General features: G+C 39.3%; 1 protein-coding gene across 2 annotated transcripts in view; it reads left to right on the top strand.

Moving 5' to 3' along the window:
• Nucleotides 1–11,677, top strand: part of LOC110508817 (multiple C2 and transmembrane domain-containing protein 2-like) — a 109,609-nt gene extending 97,932 nt beyond the window's left edge. For both annotated transcript variants that reach the window (XM_036981714.1, XM_036981713.1), the window contains 5 exons: nt 2,618–2,659; nt 4,508–4,617; nt 8,041–8,150; nt 8,416–8,513; nt 10,729–11,677. In XM_036981714.1, coding sequence (XP_036837609.1) covers nt 2,618–2,659; nt 4,508–4,617; nt 8,041–8,150; nt 8,416–8,513; nt 10,729–10,803 — 435 coding nt within the window. In that variant the 3' untranslated portion in view covers nt 10,804–11,677. The remainder of the gene's footprint in view (nt 1–2,617; nt 2,660–4,507; nt 4,618–8,040; nt 8,151–8,415; nt 8,514–10,728) is intronic.
• Nucleotides 11,678–12,842: the final 1,165 nt, after the last annotated feature.

The following is a 12,842-nucleotide window of genomic DNA, read 5'->3' as shown; positions in this document are numbered from 1 at the left end:
CCTAGATTCTACAACTACTACCACAATCTCCTAGATTCTACAACTACTTCCACTATCTCCTAGATTCTACAACTACCACTATCTCCTAGATTCTACAACTATTACCACTATCTCCTAGATTCTACAACTACCACTATCTCCTAGATTCTACAACTACCACTATCTCCTAGATTCTACAACTACCACTATCTCCTAGATTCTACAACTATTACCACTATCTCCTAGCTTCTACAACTATTACCACTATCTCCTAGATTCTACAACTACCACTATCTCCTAGATTCTACAACTACCACTATCTCCTAGATTCTACAACTACCACTATCTCCTAGATTCTACAACTACCACTATCTCCTAGATTCTACAACTATTACCACTATCCCCTAGATTCTACAACTATTACCACTATCCCCTAGATTCTACAACTATTACCACTATCCCCTAGATTCTACAACTATTACCACTATCTCCTAGATTTTAGAACTACTACCACTATCTCCTAGATTCTACAACTATTACCACTATATCCTAGATTCTACAACTATTACCAATATCTCCCTGATTCTAGAACTACTACCACTATCTCCTAGATTCTACAACTACTACCACTATCTCCTAGATTCTACAACTATTACCACTATATCCTAGATTCTACAACTATTACCAATATCTCCCTGATTCTAGAACGACTACCACTATCTCCTAGATTCTACAACTACCACTATCTCCTAGATTCTACAACTATTACCACTATCTCCTAGATTCTACAACTACCACTATCTCCTAGATTCTACAACTACCACTATCTCCTAGATTCTACAACTACTACCACAATCTCCTAGATTCTACAACTACTTCCACTATCTCCTAGATTCTACAACTACCACTATCTCCTAGATTCTACAACTACCACTATCTCCTAGATTCTACAACTACCACTATCTCCTAGATTCTACAACTACCACTCTCTCCTAGATTCTACAACTATTACCACTATCTCCTAGCTTCTACAACTATTACCACTATCTCCTAGATTCTACAACTACCACTATCTCCTAGATTCTACAACTACCACTATCTCCTAGATTCTACAACTACCACTATCTCCTAGATTCTACAACTACCACTATCTCCTAGATTCTACAACTATTACCACTATCCCCTAGATTCTACAACTATTACCACTATCCCCTAGATTCTACAACTATTACCACTATCCCCTAGATTCTACAACTATTACCACTATCTCCTAGATTTTAGAACTACTACCACTATCTCCTAGATTCTACAACTATTACCACTATATCCTAGATTCTACAACTATTACCAATATCTCCCTGATTCTAGAACTACTACCACTATCTCCTAGATTCTACAACTACTACCACTATCTCCTAGATTCTACAACTATTACCACTATATCCCAGATTCTACAACTATTACCAATATCTCCCTGATTCTAGAACTACTACCACTATCTCATAGATTCTACAACTACTACCACTATCTCCTAGATTCTACAACTATTACCACTATCTCCTAGATTCTACAACTATTACCACTATCTCCTAGATTCGATAACTATTACCACTATCTCCTAGATTCTACACCTATTACCACTATCTCCTAGATTCTAGAACTATTACCACTATCTCCTAGATTCTACAACTACTACCACTATCTCCTAGATTCCACAACTGCTACCACTATCCCCTAGATTCTACAACTACCACTATCTCCTGGATTCTACAACTACCACTATCTACTGGATTCTGCAACTACCACTATCTTATCTCCTAGATTCTACAACTATTACCACTATCTCCTAGAGTCTACGACTATTACCACTATCTCCTAGATTCTACAACTGCCACTATCTCCTAGATTCTACAAATACCACTATATCCTAGATTCTACAACTATTACCACTATCTCCTAGATTCTACAACTATTACCACTATCTCATAGATTCTACAACTACTACCACTATCTCCTAGATTCTACAACTATTACCACTATCTCCCAGATTCTACAACTATTACCACTATCTCCTAGATTCTACAACTGCTACCACTATCCCCTAGATTCTACAACTACCACTATCTCCTGGATTCTACAACTACCACTATCTCCTGGATTATACAACTACCACTATCTCCTGGATTCTGCAACTACCACTATCTCCTAGATTCTACAACTATTACCACTATCTCCTAGATTCTACAACTATTACCACTATCTCCTAGATTCTACAACTACCACTATCTCTTAGATTCTACAAATACCACTATCTCCTAGCTTCTACAACTATTACCACTATCTCCTAGCTTCTACAACTATTACCACTATCCCCTAGATTCTAGAACTACTACCAATATCTCCTAGATTCTAAAACTACTACCAAAGCCCTCAGCATGACCATGTGTTAGTCAGTGCAGAGGATCAGTCATGTGAGGTCATCTGTTCGCATCCTGACACACTACATGGACCTACTACTGTACACCAACCAGTGGAGGCTGCTGAGGGGAGGACAGCTCATAATAATGCCTGGATTAATGTAGTGAACCACAGGTCTGGACATTTCCCATCGTTCACTTTACTAATCTTTTCTTTCTAGGATAATATGGACTTGGGCGATGAAGATGATGAAGATGAAAAGGTAGCATAGTTTCCCATTATGTTTCATAATGACTATACCTGGTTTCTACATAGTAATGACTGATAATGTTGGGGTTCTACATCGTAATGACTGATAATGCTGAGTTTCTACATAGTAATGACTAATAATGCTGAGTTTCGACATAGTAATGACTGATCATGCTGAGTTTCTACATGGTAATAGCTAATAATGCTGGGTTTCTACATAGTATTGACTCATAATACCTGGTTTCTACATAGTATTTTTAGTTGGTAATGACTGATAATGCTGGGTTTCTACATAGTAATGACTCATAATACCTGGTTTCTACATAGTATTTTTAGTTGGTAATGACTGATAATGCTAGTTTCTACATAGTAATGACTCATAATACCTGGTTTCTACATAGTAACTTTAGTTGGTAATGACTGATAATGCTGGGTTTCTACATAGAGGATCTGTCTGACTGTAGAAGCTCTGTCTGTCTGACTGTAGAGGATCTGTCTGTCTGACTGCAGAGGATCTGTCTGACTGTAGAGGACCTGTCTGTCTGACTGTAGAGGATCTGTCTGTCTGACTGTAGAGAACCTGTCTGTCTGACTGTAGAGGATCTGTCTGTCTGACTGTAGAGGTTATGTCTGTCTGTAGAGGTTCTGTCTGACTGTAGAGGATCTGTCTGTCTGACTGTAGAGGATCTGTCTGTCTGACTGTGGAGGTTCTGTCTGACTGTAGAGGATCTGTCTGTCTGACTGTAGAGGATCTGTCTGTCTGACTGTAGAGGATCTGTCTGTCTGACTGTAGAGGCTCTGTCTGACTGCTAGCAGGGCTGTTCACAGGCATGTAGAACTGACTGGTCCTTTAATGTATCTAAAGACATGTAGAACTGACTGGTCCTTTAATGTATCTAAAGACATGCAGAACTGACTGGTCCTTTAATGTATCTAAAGACATGTAGAACTGACTGGTCCTTTAATGTATCTAAAGACATGTAGAACTGACTGGTCCTTTAATGTATCTAAAGACATGTAGAACTGACTGGTCCTTTAATGTATCTAAAGACATGTAGAACTGACTGGTCCTTTAATGTATCTAAAGACATGTAGAACTGACTGGTCCTTTAATGTATCTAAAGACATGTAGAACTGACTGGTCCTTTAATGTATCTAAAGACATGTAGAACTGACTGGTCCTTTAATGTATCTAAAGACATGTAGAACTGACTGGTCCTTTAATGTATCTAAAGACATGTAGAACTGACTGGTCCTTTAATGTATCTAAAGACATGTAGAACTGACTGGTCCTTTAATGTATCTAAAGACATGCTGAACTGACTGGTCCTTTAATGTATCTAAAGACATGTAGAACTGACTGGTCCTTTAATGTATCTAAAGACATGTAGAACTGACTGGTCCTTTAATGTATCTAAAGACATGCAGAACTGACTGGTCCTTTAATATATCTAAAGACATGTAGAACTGACTGGTCCTTTAATGTATCTAAAGACATGTAGAACTGACTAGTCCTTTAATGTATCTAAAGACATGTAGAACTGACTGGTCCTTTAATGTATCTAAAGACATGTAGAACTGACTGGTCCTTTAATGTATCTAAAGACATGTAGAACTGACTGGTCCTTTAATGTATCTAAAGACATGTAGAACTGACTGGTCCTTTAATGTATCTAAAGACATGTAGAACTGACTGGTCCTTTAATGTATCTAAAGACATGTAGAACTGACTGGTCCTTTAATGTATCTAAAGACATGTAGAACTGACTGGTCCTTTAATGTATCTAAAGACATGTAGAACTGACTGGTCCTTTAATGTATCTAAAGACATGTAGAACTGACTGGTCCTTTAATGTTGTAGGAATCCGAGAAGAGAGGTTTGATGGAAAAAATTCACATGGTTCAAGAGACTGTCATCACTGTCCAAAACCTGTTGGAGGAAATCGCATGCTTCGGGGAGAGAATTAAGAAGTGAGCATTTTAGTCTGAATTAGACATGTGTTTATTTTAATTGTCCATAAATGTTGATTTGACATGGTGTTCTGGTTTGAAGTATTTATTCTGTATGTGGTTCTGGTTGGTGCATGTCAATTATTTTGTATTATCAATGAAATGTAGAATAATTAGATAGTGTGTTATATTCCTGCAATAATGTTTTATCACGTATCCAATCAATAGGAATTGTCAATATTGGTTTTGTTTTATCAATTCAATATTTCGTTTATATTTTTTGTATGTTTCTGCCCATATCTCCTCCAACCAAAATGAAGTTGGGCGGCAAGGTAGGGAGGCAGGTAGCCTAGCGGTTAGAGCTTTGGGGTGGTAACCCAAAAGTTAGGGAGGCAGGTAGCCTAGCGGTTAGAGCTTTGGGGTGGTAATCCAAAAGTTAGGGAGGCAGGTAGCCTAGCGGTTAGAGCTTTGGGGTGGTAACCCAAAAGTTAGGAAAGCAGGTAGCCTAGCGGTTAGAGCTTTGGGGTGGTAACCCAAAAGTTAGGTAGGCAGGTAGCCTAGCGTTTAGAGCTTTGGTGTGGTAACCCAAAAGTTAGGGAGGCAGGTAGCCTAGCGGTTAGAGCTTTGGGGTGGTAACCCAAAAGTTAGGGAGGCAGGTAGCCTAGCGGTTAGAGCTTTGGGGTGGTAATCCAAAAGTTAGGGAGGCAGGTAGCCTAGCGGTTAGAGCTTTGGGGTGGTAACCCAAAAGTTAGGGAGGCAGGTAGCCTAACGGTTAGAGCTTTGGGGTGGTAACCCAAAAGTTAGGGAGGCAGGTAGCCTAGCGGTTAGAGCTTTGGGGTGGTAACCCAAAAGTTAGGGAGGCAGGTAGCCTAGTGGTTAGAGCTTTGGGGTGGTAACCCAAAAGTTAGGGAGGCAGGTAGCCTAGCGGTTAGAGCTTTGGGGTGGTAACCCAAAAGTTAGGGAGGCAGGTAGCCTAGCGGTTAGAGCTTTGGGGTGGTAACCCAAAAGTTAGGGAGGCAGGTAGCCTAGCGGTTAGAGCTTTGGGGTGGTAGCCCAAAAGTTAGGGAGGCAGGTAGCCTAGCGGTTAGAGCTTTGGGGTGGTAACCCACCAGTTAGGGAAGCAGGTAGCCTAGCGGTTAGAGCTTTGGGGTGGTAACCCACCAGTTAGGGAAGCAGGTAGCCTAGCGGTTAGAGCTTTGGGGTGGTAACCCAAAGGGTGTTGGTTCGAACACCCGAGCCGACAAGGTGAAAAATCTGTCGATATGCCATTGAGCAAGTCACTTAAACCTAATTTGCTCCACTGGTGCTGAACTACTATGGCTGACCCTGTAAAACAACACATTCCACTGCACCTATCATACTACCATGACTGACCCTGTAAAACAACACCTATCATACTACCATGACTGACCCTGTAGAACAACACATTCCACTGCACCTATCATACTACCATGACTGACCCTGTAAAACAACACCTATCATACTACCATGACTGACCCTGTAGAACAACACATTCCACTGCACCTATCATACTACCATGACTGACCCTGTAAAACAACACCTATCATACTACCATGACTGACCCTGTAAAACAACACATTCCTCTGCACCTATCATACTACTATGACTGACCCTGTCAAACAACACCTATCATACTACCATGACTGACCCTGTAAAACAACACCTATCATACTACCATGACTGACCCTGTAAAACAACACATTCCACTGCACCTATCATACTACCATGACTGACCCTGTAAAACAACACCTATCATACTACCATGACTGACCCTGTAAAACAACACATTCCTCTGCACCTATCATACTACCATGACTGACCCTGTAAAACAACACCTATCATACTACCATGACTGACCCTGTAAAACAACACATTCCTCTGCACCTATCATACTACCATGACTGACCCTGTAAAACAACACCTATCATACTACCATGACTGACCCTGTAAAACAACACATTCCTCTGCACCTATCATACTACCATGACTGACCCTGTAGAACAACACCTATCATACTACCATGACTGACCCTGTGAAACAACACATTCCTCTGCACCTATCATACTACCATGACTGACCCTGTAGAACAACACCTATCATACTACCATGACTGACCCTGTGAAACAGCACATTCCACTGCACCTATCATACTACCATGACTGACCCTGTAAAACAACACCTATCATACTACCATGACTGACCCTGTAAAACAACACATTCCTCTGCACCTATCATACTACCATGACTGACCCTGTAAAACAACACCTATCATACTACCATGACTGACCCTGTAAAACAACAACTATCATACTACCATGACTGACCCTGTAGAACAACACCTATCATACTACCATGACTGACCCTGTGAAACAACACATTCCTCTGCACCTATCATACTACCATGACTGACCCTGTAGAACAACACCTATCATACTACCATGACTGACCCTGTGAAACAGCACATTCCACTGCACCTATCATACTACCATGACTGACCCTGTAAAACAACACCTATCATACTACCATGACTGACACTGTAAAACAACACCTATCATACTACCATGACTGACCCTGTAAAACAACACATTCCTCTGCACCTATCATACTACCATGACTGACCCTGTAAAACAACACCTATCATACTACCATGACTGACCCTGTAAAACAACAACTATCATACTACCATGACTGACCCTGTAGAACAACACCTATCATACTACCATGACTGACCCTGTGAAACAACACATTCCTCTGCACCTATCATACTACCATGACTGACCCTGTAGAACAACACCTATCATACTACCATGACTGACCCTGTGAAACAACACATTCCACTGCACCTATCATACTACCATGACTGACCCTGTAAAACAACAACTATCATACTACCATGACTGACCCTGTAGAACAACACCTATCATACTACCATGACTGACCCTGTAAAACAACACCTATCATACTACCATGACTGACCCTGTAGAACAACACCCATCATACTACCATGACTGACCCTGTGAAACAGCACATTCCACTGCACCTCTCCGCTGTATGTAATTATCTTTGAATATCTTGTAGTCCTCAATATTGTTGTAGTATCCACATATGTTTCTCTTCAATATGAATATTTAGTGTTTCTACTCAATATGAATATTTAGTGTTTCTACTCAATATGTATTGTGTTTCCACTCAATATGTATTGCATTTCTACTCAGTATGAATATGTATTGTGTTTCTAGTCAGTATGAATATGTATTGTGTTTCTACTCAATATGTATTGTGTTTCCACTCAATATGTATTGTGTTTCCACTCAGTATGAATATGTATTGTGTTTCTACTCAATATGTATTGTGTTTCCACTCAATATGAATATGTATTGTGTTTCTAGTCAGTATGAATATGTATTGTGTTCTCTTCATCAGCACCTTTAACTGGTCAGTACCGTTCCTCTCCAACCTTGCCTTCCTTATCCTGGTGACAGTAACAGTTCTGACATACTTCATCCCTGTACGATATATCCTTCTAGTATGGGGTAAGTGCATGTTTTCTTTTGTTATGATATCTAGAACTATTGTCAATTTTCCATGTGAATTGATTCAATGAGGTCAGCATATCAAATACACCAGAACAATACAGTATCATACATGCCGTGCTGATAGGCTGTAAAGGAACTACACACATGTATTGACAACTTGTTCCTGTTCTTTTTTAATTTACTTATAGCTGCATCAGATCCACCCAGATTACTGGTTTATACAGACTGTTTTATTTTGCTTCTCCTGAATGTCTGTTTTCAGGAATTAATAAATTCACCAAGAAATTACGGGCCCCGTACGCCATCGACAACAATGAGGTGTTTGATTTCCTGAGGAGAGTTCCTTCAGATGTTCACAAGGTAAGTGTCTATAGAAGGTTAAAGGGCAATTCCACCACTTTTCAACAGATAACACAGTGATTTAGGAAGACTGTGAGATTAGCGAGGAGCTGGATAGTACTCTTCCTTAAACTGGAAAGTCATCACATGTAAATGTAGAAACTCTGCATGAAAAGTCAAAACCTAATGGACCTTTTCTTATGTTTGTAGCTACAGAACATAGAAATGTGTCGTTATTCACACATGTAGACACTGGTGTGGTGATGGACATAGTGAATGGGAGTTTAAAAAGTGGTGGAATTATCCTTTTCAGGTTATTGCCTCTAAATCATATTCAGGAAGCCAGTAATGCTCTAGATCAGATTCAGGAAGCCAGTAAACCTCTAGTATTTCAGGTTATAACCTCTAGATCAGATTCATGAAGCCAGTAATGATCTAGTCTTTCAGGTTATAACCTCTAGATCAGATTCATGAAGCCAGTAATTATCTAGTCTTTCAGGTTATAACCTCTAGATCAGATTCAGGAAGGCAGTAAACCTCTAAATCAGATTCAGGAAGCCAGTAAACCTCTAGATCAGATTCAGGATGCCAGTAAACCTCTAGATCAGATTCAGGAAGGCAGTAAACGTCTAGTATTTCAGGTTATAACCTCTAGATCAAATTCAGGAAGCCAGTAAACCTCTAGATCATATTCAGGGAGACAGTAATTCTCTATTCTTTCAGGTTATAACCTCTAGATCAGATTCAGGAAGGCAGTAAATGTCTAGTATTTCAGGTTATAACCTCTAGATCAGATTCAGGAAGCCAGTAAACCTCTAAATCAGATTCAAGAAGCCAGTAAACCTCTAGATCAGATTCAGGATACCAGTAAACCTCTAGATCAGATTCAGGATGCCAGTAAACCTCTAAATCAGATTCAGGATGCCAGTAAACCTCTAGATCAGATGCAAGATGCCAGTAAACCTCTAAATCAGATTCAGGAAGCCAGTAAACCTCTAGATCAGATTCAGGATGCCAGTAAACCTCTAGATCAGATTCAGGATGCCAGTAAACCTCTAGATCAGATTCAGGAAGGCAGTAAACGTCTAGTATTTCAGGTTATAACCTCTAGATCAAATTCAGGAAGCCAGTAAACCTCTAGATCATATTCAGGGAGACAGTAATTCTCTATTCTTTCAGGTTATAACCTCTAGATCAGATTCAGGAAGGCAGTAAATGTCTAGTATTTCAGGTTATAACCTCTAGATCAGATTCAGGAAGCCAGTAAACCTCTAAATCAGATTCAGGATACCAGTAAACCTCTAGATCAGATTCAGGATGCCAGTAAACCTCTAAATCAGATTCAGGATGCCAGTAAACCTCTAGATCAGATGCAAGATGCCAGTAAACCTCTAAATCAGATTCAGGAAGCCAGTAAACCTCTAGATCAGATTCAGGATGCCAGTAAACCTCTAGATCAGATTCAGGATGCCAGTAAACCTCTAGATCAGATTCAGGATGCCAGTAAACCTCTAAATCAGATTCAGGATGCCAGTAAACCTCTAGATCAGATGCAGGATGCCAGTAAACCTCTAGATCAGATTCAGGAAGCCAGTAAACCTCTAGTCTCTCAGCACTGCTTTCTACTGAAAATATCCCACAGGTTGTTGCCTGTGTAATTATAGCCCGGTCTAATGTCTGTTATGATGTTTCCTCCCTAACAGCCCTTGTGGATTATACAAGGTGTTAGGGTCAGGTGCCTTTCAGTTGCCGGGCGAAGGCACCACAGAGTTGATAACTTCTGTGACTATTGTCACCACAGAGTTGATAACTTCTGTGACTATTGTCACCACAGAGTTGATAACTTCTGTGACTATTGTCACCACAGAGTTGATAACTTCTGTGACTATTGTCACCACAGAGTTGATAACTTCTGTGACTAATGTCACCACAGAGTTGATAACTTCTGTGACTATTGTCACCACAGAGTTTGAGAGTAGGGTTGCAAAATTCTGTTAACTTTCCCAAAAGTCCTAGTTTTTGGAGGAAATCTGTTGGAAGATTCGTGGATTCAGGAGGGAATAAGCAGGAAGTGTGTGAATCCTCCAATCGGGGAAGTTAGCAGAATTTTGCAACACTAGTTGAGTGCTACTGTGACTGTTGTGTGACCGCAACTGGTAGTATGACCTCCTCAGACACTGTAGCCCTACAGCTCTGCTGTTATGAATGATACCTGGCCATATTCCTCTGTGTGTAGGTGCAGTACAGCGAGCTGAAGACTTTGAGCGCCCAGAGTCCTCTGAGGAGGAAGAGAACCATTGAGAGGAGGTGATGGAGGAGTGGTCCCCAATGGAAGACATGGCCATGTGCACACTGTTGCCGCTTCAGACTCATACCCTTTGTGGAACTGGGCGTATAGTGGAGGATATGCAGGCCATATCTGGATCATATTCCTCTATGTTCAGAATTGGTTAGAAAACTGCTCCTGGGTTACTGGTCCTCTGTAGCTCAGTTTGTAGAACATGGCACTTGCTGTGCCAGGATAGTGGGTACAATTCCTGAGATCACCCATATGTATACACGCATAACTATGTCTCTTTGGGATAAAAGCATCTGCTACATTGCGTCTATACTGAACAAAAATGGCAACGCAACATGCAACAATTTCAAAGATTTTACTGACTTACAGTTTGTAGAAGAAAATCAGTCAATTGAAATTAATTATTTCAGCCCTAATCAATGGATTTCTCATGACTGGGCCGGGATGCAGGTGGGTGGATTATCTTGGCAAAGGAGAAATGCTCACTAACAGAGGAATGTAAAGCTTTTTGTACGCACGGAACAATTCTGGGATTTTTTATTTCAACTCATGAAATATGGGACCAACACTTTACATGTTGCGTTTGTATGTGTTCAGTGTCTATTAGCAGTCAGACATGGATATTGTATCACCAGCAGGCTGAAGATCACCAGCGTGGTTTCCACCTACTCTACATCAACATGGCTTCAACACTGACTTTCGTTCAACACTTTTTATAATATTGTTCACTTATTTTTGTTTTATTGAAAGATACTATTTAATCAAAAACAGTTTTATCCTGATTTGTTCTTCTCCACTTTTCTGACTTTTTAAAATGTATTTCTGTTTTAAGTATCTACAATTGTAGTTTTGTATTTTTAGGAGAGATGTCTGAATGAATCAAAATCTGCTTTAACTCGTCAATAGAATCTAATGTCTGAATGAATCAAAATCTACTCTAACTCGTCAATAGAATCTAATGTCTGAATGAATCAAAATCTGCTTTAGCTCGTCAATAGAATCTACTGTCTGAATGAATCAAAATCTGCTTTAACTCGTCAATAGAATATAATGTCTGAATGAATCAAAATCTGCTTTAACTCGTCAATAGAATCTAATGTCTGAATGAATCAAAATCTACTCTAACTCGTCAATAGAATCTAATGTCTGAATGAATCAAAATCTGCTTTAGCTCGTCAATAGAATCTACTGTCTGAATGAATCAAAATCTGCTTTAACTCGTCAATAGAATCTAATGTCTGAATGAATCAAAATCTGCTTTAACTCGTCAATAGAATCTAATGTCTGAATGAATCCAAATCTGCTTTAACTCGTCAATAGAATATAATGTCTGAATGAATCAAAATCTGCTTTAACTCCTCAATAGAATCTAATGTCTGAATGAATCAAAATCTACTTTAACTCGTCAATAGAATCTAATGTCTGAATGAATCAAAATCTGCTTTAATTCGTCAATAGAATCTAATGTCTGAATGAATCAAAATCTACTTTAACTCGTCAATAGAATCTAATGTCTGAATTAATCCAAATCTAATTTATCTCGTCAATAGAATCTAATGTCTGAATGAATCAATATCTGCTTTAACTCGTCAATAGAATCTAATGTCTGAATGAATCAATATCTGCTTTAACTCGTCAATAGAATCTAATGTCTGAATGAATCAAAATCTGCTTTAACTCGTCAATAGAATCTAATGTCTGAATGAATCAATATCTGCTTTAACTCGTCAATAGAAATCTGTCATTCTGATTCTACCGTTATTTTTTATTGTAAATCCAGATCAGGTTGAAATGTGTTTTTACAGATTTCTATATCAGCAGTATCATGTAAACATTCAAGACCCTCAACATTTCTCATATCCTCATTCCCATCATATTCAGTATCATGTAAACATTCAAGACCCTCAACATTTCTCATATCCTCATTCCCATCATATTCAGTATCATGTAAACATTCAAGACCCTCAACATTTCTCATATCCTCATTCCCATCATATTCAGTATCATGTAAACATTCAAGACCCTCAACATTTCTCATATCCTCATTCCCA

This window comes from Oncorhynchus mykiss, chromosome 6, assembly GCF_013265735.2.
Source record: "Oncorhynchus mykiss isolate Arlee chromosome 6, USDA_OmykA_1.1, whole genome shotgun sequence".
NCBI classification, from domain to species: domain Eukaryota; kingdom Metazoa; phylum Chordata; class Actinopteri; order Salmoniformes; family Salmonidae; genus Oncorhynchus; species Oncorhynchus mykiss.
The sequence above is the reverse complement of the archived record's forward strand: the minus strand, read 5'-3'. Positions and strand labels throughout refer to the sequence as shown.